Here is a 16,541-nt window from a genome sequence, read left to right on the forward strand (position 1 = left end):
AGGGCACAAGTCTTGCTTATTGCCAAGCATTGAAGCATCAATCACATGCCAGAATTCCACACTGGTGGTGTGGTATGGGTACATATTGCCAAATCTGCCCTTTTGCAGGGACAGAAGATGGAGCTGTAAAAGGCACCCAAGGACAAAACAGCTGCTCTTAGACTAGGCTGACCTAGCAGATGTTAAGAAGCCTATAGTTCACGGTGCTTTTCAGACCTGCCATGTCACAAACATTTTCGTAGCAAGAACTCAGGTTGAACCAGGGTTGACTCTACACCTCTCTCTTCTTACACAGTGCCCCAACACAGGTTTACACACTGGGGACAGCTACATGAAATCACTGCAAGGGCAAGCAGGGCAGCTGGATGTTGCACATGTAAGCATGCACAGGACCACCCCGAAGTATGGGGCCCGTGAAGTATCTCAGCTGGTGCTGGAGAAATGCAGGAGGATATGTGGACTAGAGAATAACTCCTATTCTTAAAATATGGGTTTATTTCACCAGACAGTGGTGCTGCAGGTCAGACTGACAAGGCTCTTTTGCAAATGTTGATTTCAGTTATTTTGACCTTGGCAGATATAAAATTTTTATCTGGAGTGTGCCACAAAGAGATGCTCCTCCCACAGATTTTTTTATTATTTTAGAAGAGAGAAAGAGAGGACACAAAGATACAAAAAGCACCTGAGCTCCCTAGAAAGAAAAATAACTCACTAAGTGCTGGATCCTTCACAGACCAGAGTCTGGCAAGCACTCTGGACTGACATCCTTGAGTTATATTTTACTGCATGCAATCTGCCAAACAACTGGGATTTGCTTACAGCTGATTAGAATAGGAAACTTGTATATTATGCATGTCTAAGAGGGAACATAGCTTGATCTAATGCAAAATAAGGAAGATACTGTGTAGCAAGCATAAAATGTCTGCTCTTGCATTTTCTGAAGACATACAGCAATGACCCTGAGCAAAACCACTTGAACTTTCAGACAATAAGATGATCTTGCCTGGGTCTAAATTGTAAATTGAACTTTACTGAATGCCTTTGCAAAGTGCCTGCACTCACAGATTGCAAAGCATTTCACAAGCACCAATGTCAAACAAAGATCCTAAAAAAACACTCCCTACATCTCAAAGGACTTAATGAAGTTGAACCTCCCACTGCAAGTTGCTGACTAACAAACACCTTATGACAGAATAGAGCTGGAAGATAATGTAGCCACCTGATGTTTCCCCCTGCATTAAGATCAAATATACATCAGAACCATCCTGACAGATTTTAGCTAATTTGCTCCTGAGAAATGCTCCATAATTTCTGTAGATAGCCTGCTTACTCTCAACCATTGCTAAAGTTAAGAAGTTTCTCCTAATGTCTAACACCAATCTTCCTTGGTAACCAAGGAGTTACAGGCTTTTAGCACCTTGTTCATCCTTTATTTAAGGTTTGGCTCAGTCTCCCAAGCACAGAGATCTCTTCAGCCTGGAGAAGAGAAGGCTTCAGGGAGATTTTAAGGCAGGCTCCCAGTGCCCCAAGGGGCCAACAAGAAAGCTGGAGGGGGGGGGGGGGCTTTTGGCAAGGGCATGTAGGGACAGGACAAGGGGGAATGGCTTTAACCTCACAGAGGGGAGACTGAGATGAGATCTGAGGCAGAAGTTCTTCCCTATGAGGGTGGTTAAGTCCCTGGGACAGGTTACCCAGAGAAGCTGTGGCTGCCCCATCTCTGGCAGTGCTCAAGGCCAGGTTGGACAGGGCTTGGAGCAACCTGGTCTAGTGGAAAGTTTCCTTGTCCATGGCAGGGGGCTGGAACTGGATAAGCTTTAAGGTCCCCTCCAATTCAAACCATTCCATGATTCTATGACAGATATTTTACAGTTGACAATGGCGAGTCACTGAAAGGTGCAACACCATGCAATGTTCACAAGGAGAGCAGAGCATAACTCTCAGCACTCCTTATCTCCCAGCAGGCTACGAAACAAACCTGAAGAAGACAAGCAGCATTCCCAAACTAACCAATGGACATCGTTACATTGATGATAAACTGATGTTCCGTTTCTAACAATGCACAAGCCTAATGGAAGGGGCCGAAAGACATTACTTCCTGCTCTGTTGTCAGCTTGAAAAGGGAGAAACGCAATGAATCCAAAACTTAAACCTCTTCCAAAGCCTTCCACAGGAAACTTAGATCCCCTATGGGGCCAGTATTAAGGTTCTGCTAGAAGACATAACTAAGAGTAATGGGATGAAATTAACTAAGAAAATATCCTAACTGAATTTCAGGAGCTAATAGAGCTCTCATTTTCCCCAGGGAAGCCGTGGAAGCCCCAGCGCTCAGGAGAGCTGCAGTAATAGCGCTTTCACAATCGGAAGAATTTCTAATAACGCATGTCAGGGCTGATACCACTCAGCGCCAGAACCATGCACAGGGCTCTGCCGGCCTAGCCCGACACCGCCTCACTGGAATCACTGCAGGAGGAGCTTCTTTCAGGAGAGTAGATGATGCTAAATATTCCCCAGCGTAAGTGTGCGGCTGATGGAAACGCAACAGTGACTGGTTTTAGCAGGGAGATAACTTTCCTCACCAACCTGGCTCCACTTTAAAGTCGGAACAAGCATACAACCTGGTGAAATTTAACAAAGAGTTTGGCAGTTTAAGGCACTCCTGCTCCATGGCAAAAATCAAAGGACACCTCTTCCACGATGCCAGCACCACTGTCAGCATGACCATGCTGTTAACTAAAGCAGGAACTCATCCAGCTGAAAGTAAACAAAATCAGAACAAACCAAGCAGATTAAAGAAAAAAACAAAACTAAACACCATGGAAAAAATGTTTCTCATTTTGTTTAACTTCCCCTTACTATGCCCTCAGTGGTGCACTCCTGTCATATGCCCTGGGCCAGTTCTGGCACACCCTTGTTGCACAGCAAGCTGAACCAACTCAGTAAAATGCAGGGGGAAATAAAAAGGATTTATTTTTCTCTGAACCGAGCTGAACTGGCTGGTATTTCCATCAGACACGAAACGTATCTGGCACAAAGCGGGGTGGCAGGAGTAGGGAAACTGAGGAGGAGGAACTGAGAAGGGCAATGAGACAGGGTAACACCTAAGAATGAGATGGTGACAAACTGTTAATTCAGCTCAGCTGTATCATGAAACTAAACCCTCAGTACCTTGTGAAATCTAAACCCATTTCTCTTATGAATAAAGTTGCCTTGGATCACAAGGCCGAGTGGAATGCCACCTATGAAACGGGGATACTAAGTAGCTGTATCATCTAGTCTGATTTAATTTAAATACATCCTTACAAAAGGATGCTTCAAAAACACAGACAAGCATTAAAATAAAAAAACAGACCCATAAAATCAAACCAAATAACCCTCAACCAGAAAGCAAAGTCCCTGCTCCCTAGACAAAGTGAAATACTTTCAACTGATGAATTATTCATTTTATTCAGAGCAGAATTTTCAGTTATTTTAATTTAATCTTTCGATAAAGCATACACTTAAAAAACGACACTCAGACTTCCCCTCCAGTCTTTAATAGCACCCAACAAAAATGCCTTAAAACAGGTATACAGTCATTCATTCTGCTGCCAATCTTGGATGCTTTTTTTTCCCTGAAAAAGAAGATAAATTCCACTCCAACATATGATGAGAAGAGAAGCACAAGTCATTTGGAGAAAAAAAAAAAAATAGACAAGACAATACAGTGTCATTAAAAAGAGAAAACCCTATGGGAATTTTCAAATTCATAATTATAATGAGAGGGGTTGAAAAGAAAAAGTAAAGCAGAGAAAAGAAAAAAATAATATCTGTGGGGCAAGATGTAACAAAAAACATGAAACTGAACCAGAAACAGACTTTCAAGTTTAACCTCAGAAAGGACTATTGTAGTCTTAGCTCTGTTCCCAAAGGAGGGTAAGCCACACGACATCACCACCACACACAAAACTCAGCATATTTCATGAGCAGGAGGCTCAAGAAGAGAACAGGTCAAGGTTGATACCACTAGAAGAGCAGCGAGAGGGAGCTTGCACTGCAGTTGTCTGAACCACACCTAGTCTGCAGTTAAATATAGAACTTTACTTTCTGGAACTATTGCTCCTCTTAACCTTCAGAGCATAAATATTCAGAGAGATATTTAAGAGAAAAAAAAGAAAGAGGGAGAAAGAGTCCTGAATCTATTGTCCGAAATCTAAGCCTAGCAACTAATAAACTACCCTGGGAGAATTTCCAAAAAAGCAGTAAAGACTGGAGAATTGAATTACAGAAACCACAAGCAGCATTCCGGAAATCCAGTATAAACCAATTAGTTTCTTTAATACACATACCCTGTACACAGACACTTACGTACATTAGACATTTTAGTATACATGCTGACCCTAACTCTAATCTTAATTATAACAGGTTGGCACCAATACAATAATGAATTGCACTGGATTTTTTGTTTATTTAAATATTTTTAAAAAAGAGAAACTAGCCCTTCAACCCTTCTCATTCAGTTCATGTGCCAAATACTGACTGGTGCTGTGCATTTTCAGTTGGAGAGCCTGTTCCTAGAAGCAAACCTCTCTAATTTTTGCAATCAAATTCAGATTCTTTCCTTGAAGTGCTCTCAGCTGGTTTGACACATCGACTTTTAGCAACTGCATTTCTTACCAACTGAATCAAAGTCAGAAGCACATACCAGAATTAACTGATGGAGCAGCCCAAGACTGATCCTCGCCAAAAGTATCTTTATACAGCTTCACACCAATGTTTCAGAATTTATAGGAAGACGTAGTTCTGCACCACCTACACAAGTTTCCATTAAGGTCTAGATCCAATCCTCTTATCTTCAGGCATTTAACTAAATCACAAAAGTTAGGTCTAATTGCACAAGTCTCCTCTCTTGTAGCCAGAGAAGAAGGAGCACATAGCCCTCATAGGAGTTGCATTAGTGGGATAGAATTGCCTTCTGGATCTCTATTTCTCATTGCTGAATAGCTAGAAGCCAAGATGAAAGCACTTTACTGAGGTTCCAAAATAAGAGTCGCAAATCTAGGTGCCTAAATCCCTGTGTTCACCAATATCTGCAAATCCCTGTGTGCACCAAAATCTAGGTGTACCATCAAGATGCTGCAGGACACAGAAACACAATGCAATGAAATTTGTATTGATTAAAGAAAATAGTCCATTAAACTGAGTAAGATGCTTCCAGTCACAATCAAAACTTAATCCTTCAGAAGAAAACGCAAATTACCAGATAAATGGCATCAGACCACATGCCATGTCAATTCAATTTGGACCATTTCACTGGTCCAAATGCTCATTCCTGACCCTATGGCATCCAGTGAACCTGATCTGCTTGGGCCAGACAGCCAGGGGTCTGGTTACATCCAACCTGGCTGCTGTTAATCAGTCATATTAAGCACAAGTCTAGAGGACTCCAGTGACTTGTAAGTGAAATTAGTTAGCTTCTTCCTAGGGCCCACAAGAGAGTGCTGCCCTCCTATGCTTTCAAAACTCATAATATAAAACAGCTCATCCTTACCGCTCAACGAGGCTTATTAAAATGTAACAGTTAAACAACCATAGCCACAACTTACTTTCCAGTGTAGCTTTATTGTCACACAAAGCTTTTACCACAGCTCAAGTTTACTGTGTTCTTGCATCAAGTAAACATCCTCAGCCACACTTTGCAGTACTCACACCCAAGGCTGTGAAATCCAGTGCTTGCAGTGACCTAGCAAAGGCTTTGCAAATAAATATTAAAGCCAAGGTTAAGGCAATGTGGCAGAAGTCTCCATGAAACAGCAGAATATGAAGAAAACCCCAGCAACAAAGACCTTGCAGAGCACAAGACACAGCAAACAAAACCAAGAATGACAAAAAAATTACATCAAGTGATTATGTATCTGTATATACAACTGGATGGTTTCCAATGTCAACACATTGACTTGCTTCTCTCCATATCCAAAATCAAAACTCACACCTTTCTAACAGACACATACCAAATCATTACAGGTTGCCTGACTTCTTCAGAGTGTCACAGCAGAGACTGGCTTTAGGAGAGAGAAGGACGAAAGGGAGCACTTGCTTAGCTTTCTCCTCCTTCTCTGTGTTTCCACAGCACCTAGCACAAAGGAGTCTAAGGCACTATCGTGATTCAAACAGCAAATAACAGCAGTTATCATACTTTAGGCCAGACAGAAACCAAGAAGGAAAATACCCATCCCCCAAAAGCTCTAATTTTACTTCAGAGTAACTCAGTATTTCACACACAGAGGAGTTAATAAGGACATGGTACTGTCCTGAAGGTACATGAAGCTGTAATGGTTCTGCCATTTTACTTACTGCAATCAGGAGGGTCACATAAGCATTTTAAAGTGCTAAAGATCCTACTGCACGTTGTACCACCTGTGTGGAGGAGGACACCATAAAAACCCAGTCCCCTACACTATTAGACTTCAGGAGTTTGCATTAGTTGGGTCTAGCAAAGCAGAACAGAACAGATTTCAAATATTTACATTATTTCCTTTGGGGAAACATTCAGCCAAAGCCGAAAACATCAGTGCAGTGCCAGGACAGAACAGGGAAACAAACACTTTGTTACTGGTCTCAGCCCTGCAAAGACCCTGTGACAGCCTGTGGCCACACAGATGTACGTCCCTCTTGTTTGTAAAATGGCCTGGGTCCCTGAGGGAGCTCAGTGTTTTGATCTTAGCTTAGGCAATGGAGGCACTTTCCTGCTTCTGATCAGTTCCAGAGGCCCTTGTGCAAGCAAAATGAAAGACAAGCATTATGGAAATGGCAGAAGATCCTAAAAATTCGCTAGCCAAGAACTCAATGGAGTTGCAAACCAGAGAGGAGTATAGCACACACAGAGTCATCTGGTGCTTCCATGGAAAGGAGGTTTCTCACACTCTCCGAGGGAATAAAACTCCTCCCAGCCATTTAGCCCTTACCAGAAATAAGCATTCATTCCTAAACTACATTTGAGTTCACTAGCCCTTTTCTATTATACGACATTATCCACAAAAGAGACATTAGTGTAAGGAGAGGGAAAGGCAAAGCACATAGGCAGCCAGGAGCCCAGACTCAGAGTGCTTCCTCTCTGCAGGACTGAAGGGCTGGGAGCTCTAATGATCACCTGCCACTCTGCATATGTATTTGAAAGATCCACTTTGCTCTGTACTGTTCCCAGCTCATGTAAAAGGGTTGTAAGAGCCTTTTTGGACAAGGAATCTACTGCTTGTTAGACAAAGTTTTGCATCCTGAACAATTACAGCAGTGCAGAAATGCCAGTTACAACTATAACATGACTCATTATGAGGACAAATGAGTAAACTGGGAAAGGAGAAATGCAGAATGTAAAGAGCATGCACAGACCCCCACTGAGACAGAGCCTGTGTTAGGCTAAATGGAAAGGCTTCTGCAAAAGCAAAGGAAGAGCTGAATGGCAATGCTCCCAGACTGAGCTATGGACAAGATGTTTTAGGGGCTACAAAAAATGAGGTATTGTCCAAAGGCGTATAACATTTTTTAAAACAGAAGCAGTAAAATGGTTCCTCCTACTCTACCATCTAAAATCAAATTACTACACTGTTACTGGACTTAAGATGCTAAAACACATCCACGAAAATGAAGCTGGTGTTCACCAGAGCAGGAAAAAAGACACTTGTACTGGCTTTAAAATGCCCATCTCCAAACCCCCTGAGTGACATACCTTTCCATAACAGCCAGGCACTCCTTTCTCCAGGTGAACCGACTGCCTCGCCGTAGTCTGAAGGTCCCAGAGGTAGCTGTGACTGGGGGAGGCGTCTGTCTCCATTCTGGCTCTTCTATTGGCATAGGAGCGGGTCTCATGCTTAATGTAGCCCCTAAGAATAATAAATATTGTGTTTCCTAATGTATTAAAACCATGCTCATTTTCTCACTCCTGCTCATGAAAAAAAGACAAGACAGATGATGAAATCATTCAAATTAAAAAAGCAAAGCATTATCAAACACAGACACCTTGAAGATGCACAAAACCAGATAGAGTTCCCATCCCCAACCTCCAAGCCAGAGAGGTATCAGGTGAGCACGGATATGTAACGGAGACATAACTGAGCTGACAGCCTCTTTGAAAAAACTGTCCTATCTTCATTGAGAGGAAAGGATGAGCTATGCCCCAGCTGGGATTTATTTAGGCGTGATGCTACCTTTTCTGCCACAAAATGAGAAATAGAAGGTTTCTCTTTAAATGTACATCAGTCTCAGGAAGCAAAATGTAAATTTATACCCAAGGTATTTCAACATGTCCAAAGAGCTGAGTAAACACTGAAGTAGCTCCACCAATAGAAACACACCCCATAACCTGTACAAACATGGGCTCCAAAAGAGCTAGGTTGCTTGAAAAAGTCACCAAAAGCAAATTAACATCACACCCTTCCTCTTCTGTCCCCCTTCTATGGATATATTTTTCTTTTCAAGAATCCTGAGCTGGAAAGCATCAAGCAAGAGTCAGGACTTGGCAAAATACTTTCAGGAAAGGCCCTTTGAAACTTACCACTGATTCTTTCAACAAGAGTCTCTCAGTTAATAAATCAAGATAAATCAAGCAAACTGAAAGACTGATCTTTCATACATCCCTTGGTGAGGATGGGAACCTGGTATAGGACATTAGTACGTAAAACAGGGTATGTTCTGAAGGAGAGCTTTGTGCTCAGTGACTTCCTTTGGAGGGAAGAAAGTTCTTGTGTGAAAAAAAAAAAGTAAAAAACTCCAGTTGCATGACAAGATAAATCACCATATGTATCCCATGAGCATACTAAGCTCTACTGGAATTCATGCACGAAACTAGCCTGTATAGATCCAAGAGAAGCAGGCAGCTCTGCTCACACCAGGAATACAGTACTGTGCACACCTAAAAGCAGGGCCAAAAAAGCAAATCCCTCTGGGTAGTCAAACTTACTCAGAATAGTTAGGATTTAATAATGAAAACATACTGTGTTGGTGAAACAAAACTTCTTCTTTAATACAAAACAGAGTAAAAGGGTCAAGGGAATTTAAAGTTTAACCAATAAACAAATTCCTAGAATTAAAAAGCAAGAAATTGGCTATTTAGGCACTTGGCTGCGTTCCTTTCCAGAAATGCACAGTGAGTTTTTTCCTTACTGCTAGGGGCCTGCATCAGTGTTAGGTATCAGAGCCCAAAATAACTTAAAATTCTTACCCAGAAGTCTCCAGGAAGGGAAGCCCACAAACTCTGCCTTGCATGCACAATGTATGGTACCTCTTCCTAATTCCCAGCTAATGAGCCTACATGGCTTACTTACTTTTATTGACACGTGAAATATTTCCTATATTACTGATTTATCAGCCATTTCAAGGAAATTTCCTTATCTACACTTTCTAGTTCTTGCACAGTGTAGGGGTCTGGGTCAGTATCAAGTTGCCAGGATTTAAATACACTTCAAGAATAAATAAAAAAAATAGATTAAAAAAGAATCAGGGAAGAAGAGGACAAGAAATTACCTTTCCCTGCATTGCCATAGCAGTATACTTTCCCTACCTGCCAATTTTATTTCAAAAGGGAGAGCACAGAAATCTCAGTGATGCCTAACAATCTAATTGTAGATTTAAATTAGATATTAGGAAGAAATTTTTCACTGTGAGGGTGGTGAGGCCCTGGCACAGGTTGCCCAGAGAAGCTGTGGCTGCCCCATCCCTGGCAGTGTTCAAGGCCAGGTTGGACAGGGCTTGGAGCAACCTGGTCTAGTGGAAGGTGCTCCTGCCCATGGCAGGGGACAGGAACTTGATGAGTTTATTTAAGGTCCCTTCCAACCCAAACCATTTTGTGATTCTATGATTGAGATAAGAGGCATAAAGTACTCCTGTTAAATTTGTCTGAGATTTTTCAGACAAAGGTTGGAAAAGGATCTGCATTTAAAGCGTAACTTTGCTCCTGCTACTGTTATATTCACTTATTGAATAGAAGATGCTTTGTTTTAGTAGCCTTGCAAGATCAATTTACTTATTTCTCTTTTACATGGGGTAACATCAGTATCAGCAGCAGGTCAGAAAGAAGTATGCTGAGAATTACAAGCAAGGACCCATCACTGGTTTTGCACACAGATAAAGTCAGATGCATCTGAATGCATACAGAGGCCCAAATGTGCTTGACTACACAAGTGGCAAAAGTGGAGGACATATGCACTGCTGCCACTTTTGATAAGGTAACTATGGAGCTTTTCTTCATCACACTCAACTAAATGAGCATTTGGGGATCACTGTTTGAATGCTTCATTTCAGTCTCCTTGCCACCCAGCTCAACTTCTTTGCAACTTAATAAGTTTCATCTTTGTTACTAGGTCAGATTCTTTTTACAAACCCCTCAAACACTTTAAAGAAGTGGAAATTCTCTCTTGAGCAGAATGAGCAGAGCAAAGGCAGTGTAAGATTTTCATCTTAGGATATGCATCAAAAAGCAATAAATCTTTAAGGGGTATAGAGGTAAAGCATCTGGGAAGAACTGCTTTTGCAGAGAAAAATGAAATGCAACATCTCATTCCCTGCCAGTGCCATGCACCTTTTGCAACAGTACTGTATTTCCATTGTGCAAGCCAGCATTTTCATAAATGCCAGGTACGACATATGGGGATGCTGCAGGTGGGTTTTGGGGAGAGGAGGCAAAAGTGGTGCTCTCCAGCTGGAATGCAGCTCTATCTCTATACTCAAAATTCCTCAAGGCAAAGGCCTGCTTTCTCTCAGCACATCCCAGATACTTTCCTGAAGAAAGAGCATTGGTCTTACAAGCATCACATGCAATTCCTGATCCACATCACATGTCTCAGAGAGGCCCCATCATACAGGGGTGATGTGCAAAATGGTTGGAGCAAGCCTCAGGCCATCTCCCAGCTCCAAGAAATCATTTCCTGGCAAGCCTTTGCAGCAAGTACTTATCATATATTTATACTGATAAGAACAGATGTCATGCTGTATTTTTAGCCAGGCTGACCCGAGATCACATAATAAACACCTTTCAGTTACTCCTCAGCCAGGCTAGATTTGAATCAGCAGTCTGCACACCAAACCCCCCCCTACAGAGCTCATTGCTTGGATAGAGAAGATCAAAGCAGGGACTATTTTCTCTTTACTCTGTAAAACAGTAAATCAGCAACAATACATTTCCAGTTCAAATCTCATGGGATATCCAGCCCCTGATTTTTTTCTTTTTTTTTTTTTTCTTTTCTTTCCCTTTTGAAGGCTTTTTGTTTATAGCTAAACAAGAACTGCTATGGGAATAACACAAGAGATGCTACAACTTGATAATAACTACCTTTCTTTTTCCCTTTTGTTCAAGGAGGAAAAGCACACGGTTTTCTCCAAGGTGACCACAGCTGCCTTCCTATTACAGAAGGCTGGCAGAAATAAATAGCCAGACTAGATGGAATCAGTCTGTATCCATCTGTAACTTCCACACATCATTTCTAGATGCCAGCTTCAATATGCAGTACACGGAGGCAAAAGACATGCCAAAGTTTCTCATGACAAACTCTCCACATTGCCCAAGACCCAGTGCCTGCCAAACTAATCGGACTAGCAACTAGCAATGTAAAAAGGAATATTTTATGTATTTATAACTTATGGGCTCTGAAAAACAGTCAGAACATTACAGGACTCTGCACTTGTACACCAGCTTCTGAAACATATACTATTTATCTACTGCCAAAATGCTTTCAGTCCTCTACAAAACACAAGAGATATAGTGCCTGCCCGAAAAAACCTCAGGCTAAATTAAAAGTATCCGTATTAACTTGGTGAGATTTTGGGTGAGATGGTTTAGTGTGAGGTGCCCCTGCCCATGGCAGGGGGGTTGGAACTAGACGATCTAAAGGTCCTTTCCAACCCTAACCATTCTATGATTCTATGATTCTACAACTGGATGAAAGACCTTTCAAACACTAGCATTTAGCATTGAATTCTTCCCTTCAACAAAAAACTGCTTTTCACCCTAATTGGCAACTGTTTCCAGAAAGAATTTACAATCACCAGTACACTGGAATTTGCAGCACTGCCATTAACTCTGACATCACTCCTACCAGGAAAATGTTGATCAAGAAATTTTTGAGCAAGATTATTGCATACCGTAGGAAAAGTTGTTTTATTTTCCTGATACATGAGACTAAGTCTCTTTTGCAGTGTTCAAGTTTGCTGTTGTCTGAACATCCACCACCGAAGATGGAAGTACAGAACCTGTGCATGCAAACCAGCAAACAAAACCAAGCAAATAATAAACAGCATATTCAAGAGTTCAAAGCAAGCTGACAAATAAGGAAAGTAATGGAATTGCTGAATCCCTTCTCCATAGGAGCAACGTCTCAACAGCAGCAACATCTCAAAAACCTTATGAGGCTCCACAACACAAAGTTCTTGGGTTAGCAAATGCAGGACTGCTTGTGGACGATTTAAAGCATTATATAGCACATTATACATTTGAAAAAAATAAAAATAAAATCTTTTTTGATGTATTTGTAAGTCCTCTTTTGTTTATATAGGCATAGTAATAGTCCCTGCTGTGAGGAGCTTACAGGCAAGGCAGGCAAGTCACACACTGTAAACAGTCTCATCTTTATCTACAAGATGGGAAAGTGAGGTGCAAAGGAGAAGTCATTTGCTAGATGTTGCACAGAAAAACTGGCAGAGCCAAGGAAAGACTACAGGTCTGCCAAGTGATCACCAGTGCTTTCTGTACAAAACAACTATTCTTTGTTGAGAGTTCATAAATTGATTATATTTGATATCCTAGCCCTTCAAAACTGTTTCAATTCTAAGCAAAAGTTTTCTTCCCATTATTACACAAACGAATTCAGCCAGAAAATGGACTAACGCTGAAAATCCAGTTTTCCAAATTAAGGAACTGAAGAAATGGGGGAACTAAAAGCTTCCAAAGACCTCATTTCGTCCATTGGCAACTCGAATGTGTAGGTGCCTCTGCACAGAGAGATCTGACTCTATCACTCGAAGGGGAAGGATTGAGATTTTATTCCCAGCAGCTGGAATTGGAAAAGATGGGATATATGAGAATATAAAGCCAAATGCCACTTCCTAGTAAGTGAGAAATAGAAAAAACACATGCCAGTCATTTAATATAAGTTTATGAGGGAAGGACAAAATTTTGCACTCTACAGAAAGTGCAATGACAACATTGATTCTTTTGAACAGGGCAGGAAGTTCTGCTGATTTTCTCATTTTCTGACTCTAAAGATGACAGCTGAATGGCTAGTCTAGTCTACTAGTCACAGGACACTGTAAGTAGTATCCAAATCTTAGGCTCCAAATTGGTTTTGTAACAGTAATTTAAAGCCAGGGTTCTTTGAACAAGGTTGTACATTTCTTAATACACTGTATACACTTGAATGTATCCATGTTAATTATCTCTTGGCTAGCCAATCTGACCTGCAATATAGTAGATGGCAGTAATTCAAAGCAGTGGATTATCCTACAATAAATAAATAAATACCACCACATTTTCCTTAAGTAGACTTTTCCAACAGCTACAGGAAAACTGAGAGCTCCTTCCTTTACCTCAGTCTCTAAAAAGAAACCAAATGTTCCTTGGTTCTAAAGGGAATTTAAATGCATCTAAATAGTCCCTTGGCATAGGCTGATGAGCTATTTTGCTTTTTACACTTCTTGGAAATGCTGTGCAATAACTTTTGGTCAAAAATAAGTTACACTCAAGCAACAACTCAAGAATTTTTTCCATGTGTATATAAAGAAAAGTGAACAAGACTTCGGGAAGACAGTGCATCAGAGAACTAGAGATTAATGTTGATTCATTTCAATTTAAGCCATAACCTTCCGTGTTGTAAGTCTTCCTTTCTTAGATGTTTCTCAAGAGTGAAAGGATAAACAAGATGTGAGCTTGTGGATGTGCAGAAAGAAAGAAGTTTAAGAGGAGGAAGTAAAGATTTTAGTGCTAAGTTTGACACGGCTTCGCTTACCTCACCACAGAATACTAGTTCTTAAACAGTTCCAAATGGCAAGGTGCAAAGCCATAAGAAAGATCCACACAATTTTCACTGTTAGTGGAGGAACTTCTGTTTTGTTTTGGGTTTTTTTGTTTCCCCCCCCCCCCCCCCCCCCCCAAAAAAAAAACAAAAAACAAAACAACCTACATCTTCCAAACCCCCTTTAGTTCTCTCCACTGTTTTGGAGGCGTTACCTTGCATAAAAGGGAAGTGGCTGAGAGTTACTTCATAGGGTACAACTTGAGGCTTTCAAAGCAGTTATACTGGTAACTTTGCTGGTCCTTAGTATCACAATTCTACCCACTGCAAAATCAAGACTTCTTGGCAATCCCTGCAGCTTGCCAGCACCTCACAACCCTTGGCACTTTCATTCTTTAAAACCATTTTCTAAACATGTTTAACAGAAAGGATGGGCTCAGCCATGAATCTGAACCAGCCCAACTTTAAGCTCAAGTTTTTCATTCTCAAACCAACAGCTTCAGCCTCTTTGATTTTCAGCTTATACACAAAGCAGAAGTTGTAAAGATCTGTTTTCACTGGAATTTTTCTTAATAGAATTCTGGATATAAAGCCAAATTCACATTAGGGAGTCCAAGTCTTAAGTTTCTTAAAACAATTATACAGTTAATTTAATCATGCCATAGTTTAAAGGAAATTGAATGTAAATATTTTGATCTTTACAATAAAACTGCTAAAGGGAAAAATAGGAACTGTTTTAAAAAAAAAATAAATCTACGGAGAAGAACAATGCAAGGAAATTAGTTCTTCTGTGATTTTGAAGATTGCTGGTGAGTGAAAAGATAACGAGGAGCTTTACTTTTTGTATTTAAGATCTATTTTGAGATTTGAAGAAGCAGGTGGGATTTGAGAGGCACATCTCCAACTTATTGCTCTACCTATCAACATCCCACCCAAAGTGAAACCCTCTGAAGTTATCTCAAGGTTCCTCTACACAAAACTGCTTTTTTTTTTAATGCAACATTCTATTATGCAGATGTTATTAATGTTTTTTATTTGTTTTTTTCTGAAGAGCCTCAGCATGTATTTCATGTTACCTGACTACAACTTCACCTGAAAGCTTCTGATTCCCAGAGCTGGCTATACTGAGGACAGGGTAACATGACTGAGGAACTGGACACATGGCTACAGATGAGTCAGCTATAGATCATTTACTGCAAAGCAAAGCGTGTATTTGTTCCTACTCTCCTAAAAAAAAGTAAACTGGTGAGAGGGAATACCTCTACAGGACACCAGACCAAGAGGTGAATGATCAGTGATAATAAAAAGCAGTGACAAAAGGCTTTATTTATTTCCATAAATAAAACAGCAGGAGATGTTTAGGCTGTATTTGTTTACCAGGATTTGTCTTCTCAAGCTGGTACCATCTGTAAAATGCCCTTTTCTTCTGTTCACTTAGGTCCGACCCCTGCTGCAATAGCCAATGGGAGATCCGGCTCTGACTGATACCTGTGAAAAAACAGAACAAAAGAAAAGAAAAAGAGAGAGAGGGGAAGAGAAAACTTGCTCTTTTCAAAACATTTTAAAGTGGTTTATATACTGATAAAAGGTGTCTTACAAAGCTCAGGAACTCATAATGTTTCAACTACAAAAAATGTATGGTTCAAGCTTTCCGATCCCCATCCCTAACTGTTTTGACTTCTCCCTGTTATCTTCAACTTTACTCAAGGTACATCCTGGAATCGGCACAATCAACCTACAAGCAAAGAGGGTACAAATTGGGAAGGCAGATCTACCATTGACTTGAACTGTTCACAACTTCCCACATTCTGGAATTTTGTCATCTGTGAAATGGAAACAAGTCCCTTACCCCCTACTATATATAAAGAAGGGAGTTAGAAGATTGTTACCATTCAAGGCTTGAATAAGAAGGGAGATAAACGCAGAAACAGTTTATGTGACATAGATCAAATCAGTCCAGAAATGGAGCAAGCCAACTACCAGCAGCTATAACAGCAGCCAGGAAACAGACAAAGGGCAGCTGTCTGTCAGAAAAGCAGGATTCATGCTCTAGGTATCCACACAAGATTAGGGACAAAAAGTTCCAGAGTTTTTAAGGCAGGAATTCTAAGAAAATAGTAAAATGGGAAAAACCCCTACAAGTTAATAGTGATTTCCAAAGTGCGACACTGAATGAAGGATCAATGCAGAAAAGCAAATGCAGAAAGGGAAAAGGGAAAAAAAGAGAGGAACCAAATAGTGCAATAAGTTTAAAAGTGCACTAAGAGATTCATTTGAAAATATCAAAATACATGTAGTTTGCTGAATAACTGAAGCAGTACTGGAGGATTTCTGGTGCTTTCCACAAGACTCTTCAGCTGACAAAAAGGGTTAATAACATCTAAACTCACCTGAGAAGTAAAGCTTTAGGAGGTGCTCCAAGAAATAATATATGGCTGAACACCACCTGTGCTACCACCTGCTTGGTGATAACACTGAGGCCGGTAGAAGGCTGGTTTTCACATGGAAACCAAACTACCTCTCCTCTCTTGAGATGCATCAAACTTTTATAAGATCTCATAATCATAT

General features: G+C 40.7%; 1 protein-coding gene across 22 annotated transcripts in view; it reads right to left on the minus strand.

The window, feature by feature from the left end:
- Window positions 1–16,541, minus strand: part of HMBOX1 (homeobox containing 1) — a 111,960-nt gene that overhangs the window by 24,313 nt on the left and 71,106 nt on the right. For all 22 annotated transcript variants that reach the window (XM_062618582.1, XM_062618587.1, XM_062618591.1 and 19 more), the window contains 2 exons: window positions 15,351–15,461; window positions 7,703–7,856 (listed from right to left, as the gene is read on the minus strand). In XM_062618582.1, the coding sequence (XP_062474566.1) occupies window positions 7,703–7,856; window positions 15,351–15,461 (265 nt within the window). The remainder of the gene's footprint in view (window positions 1–7,702; window positions 7,857–15,350; window positions 15,462–16,541) is intronic.

Source organism: Pezoporus occidentalis, unplaced genomic scaffold (genome assembly GCF_034315485.1).
Source record: "Pezoporus occidentalis ecotype Australia unplaced genomic scaffold, CSIRO_AGI_Poc_V1 ctg201, whole genome shotgun sequence".
NCBI classification, from domain to species: Eukaryota; Metazoa; Chordata; class Aves; order Psittaciformes; family Psittacidae; genus Pezoporus; species Pezoporus occidentalis.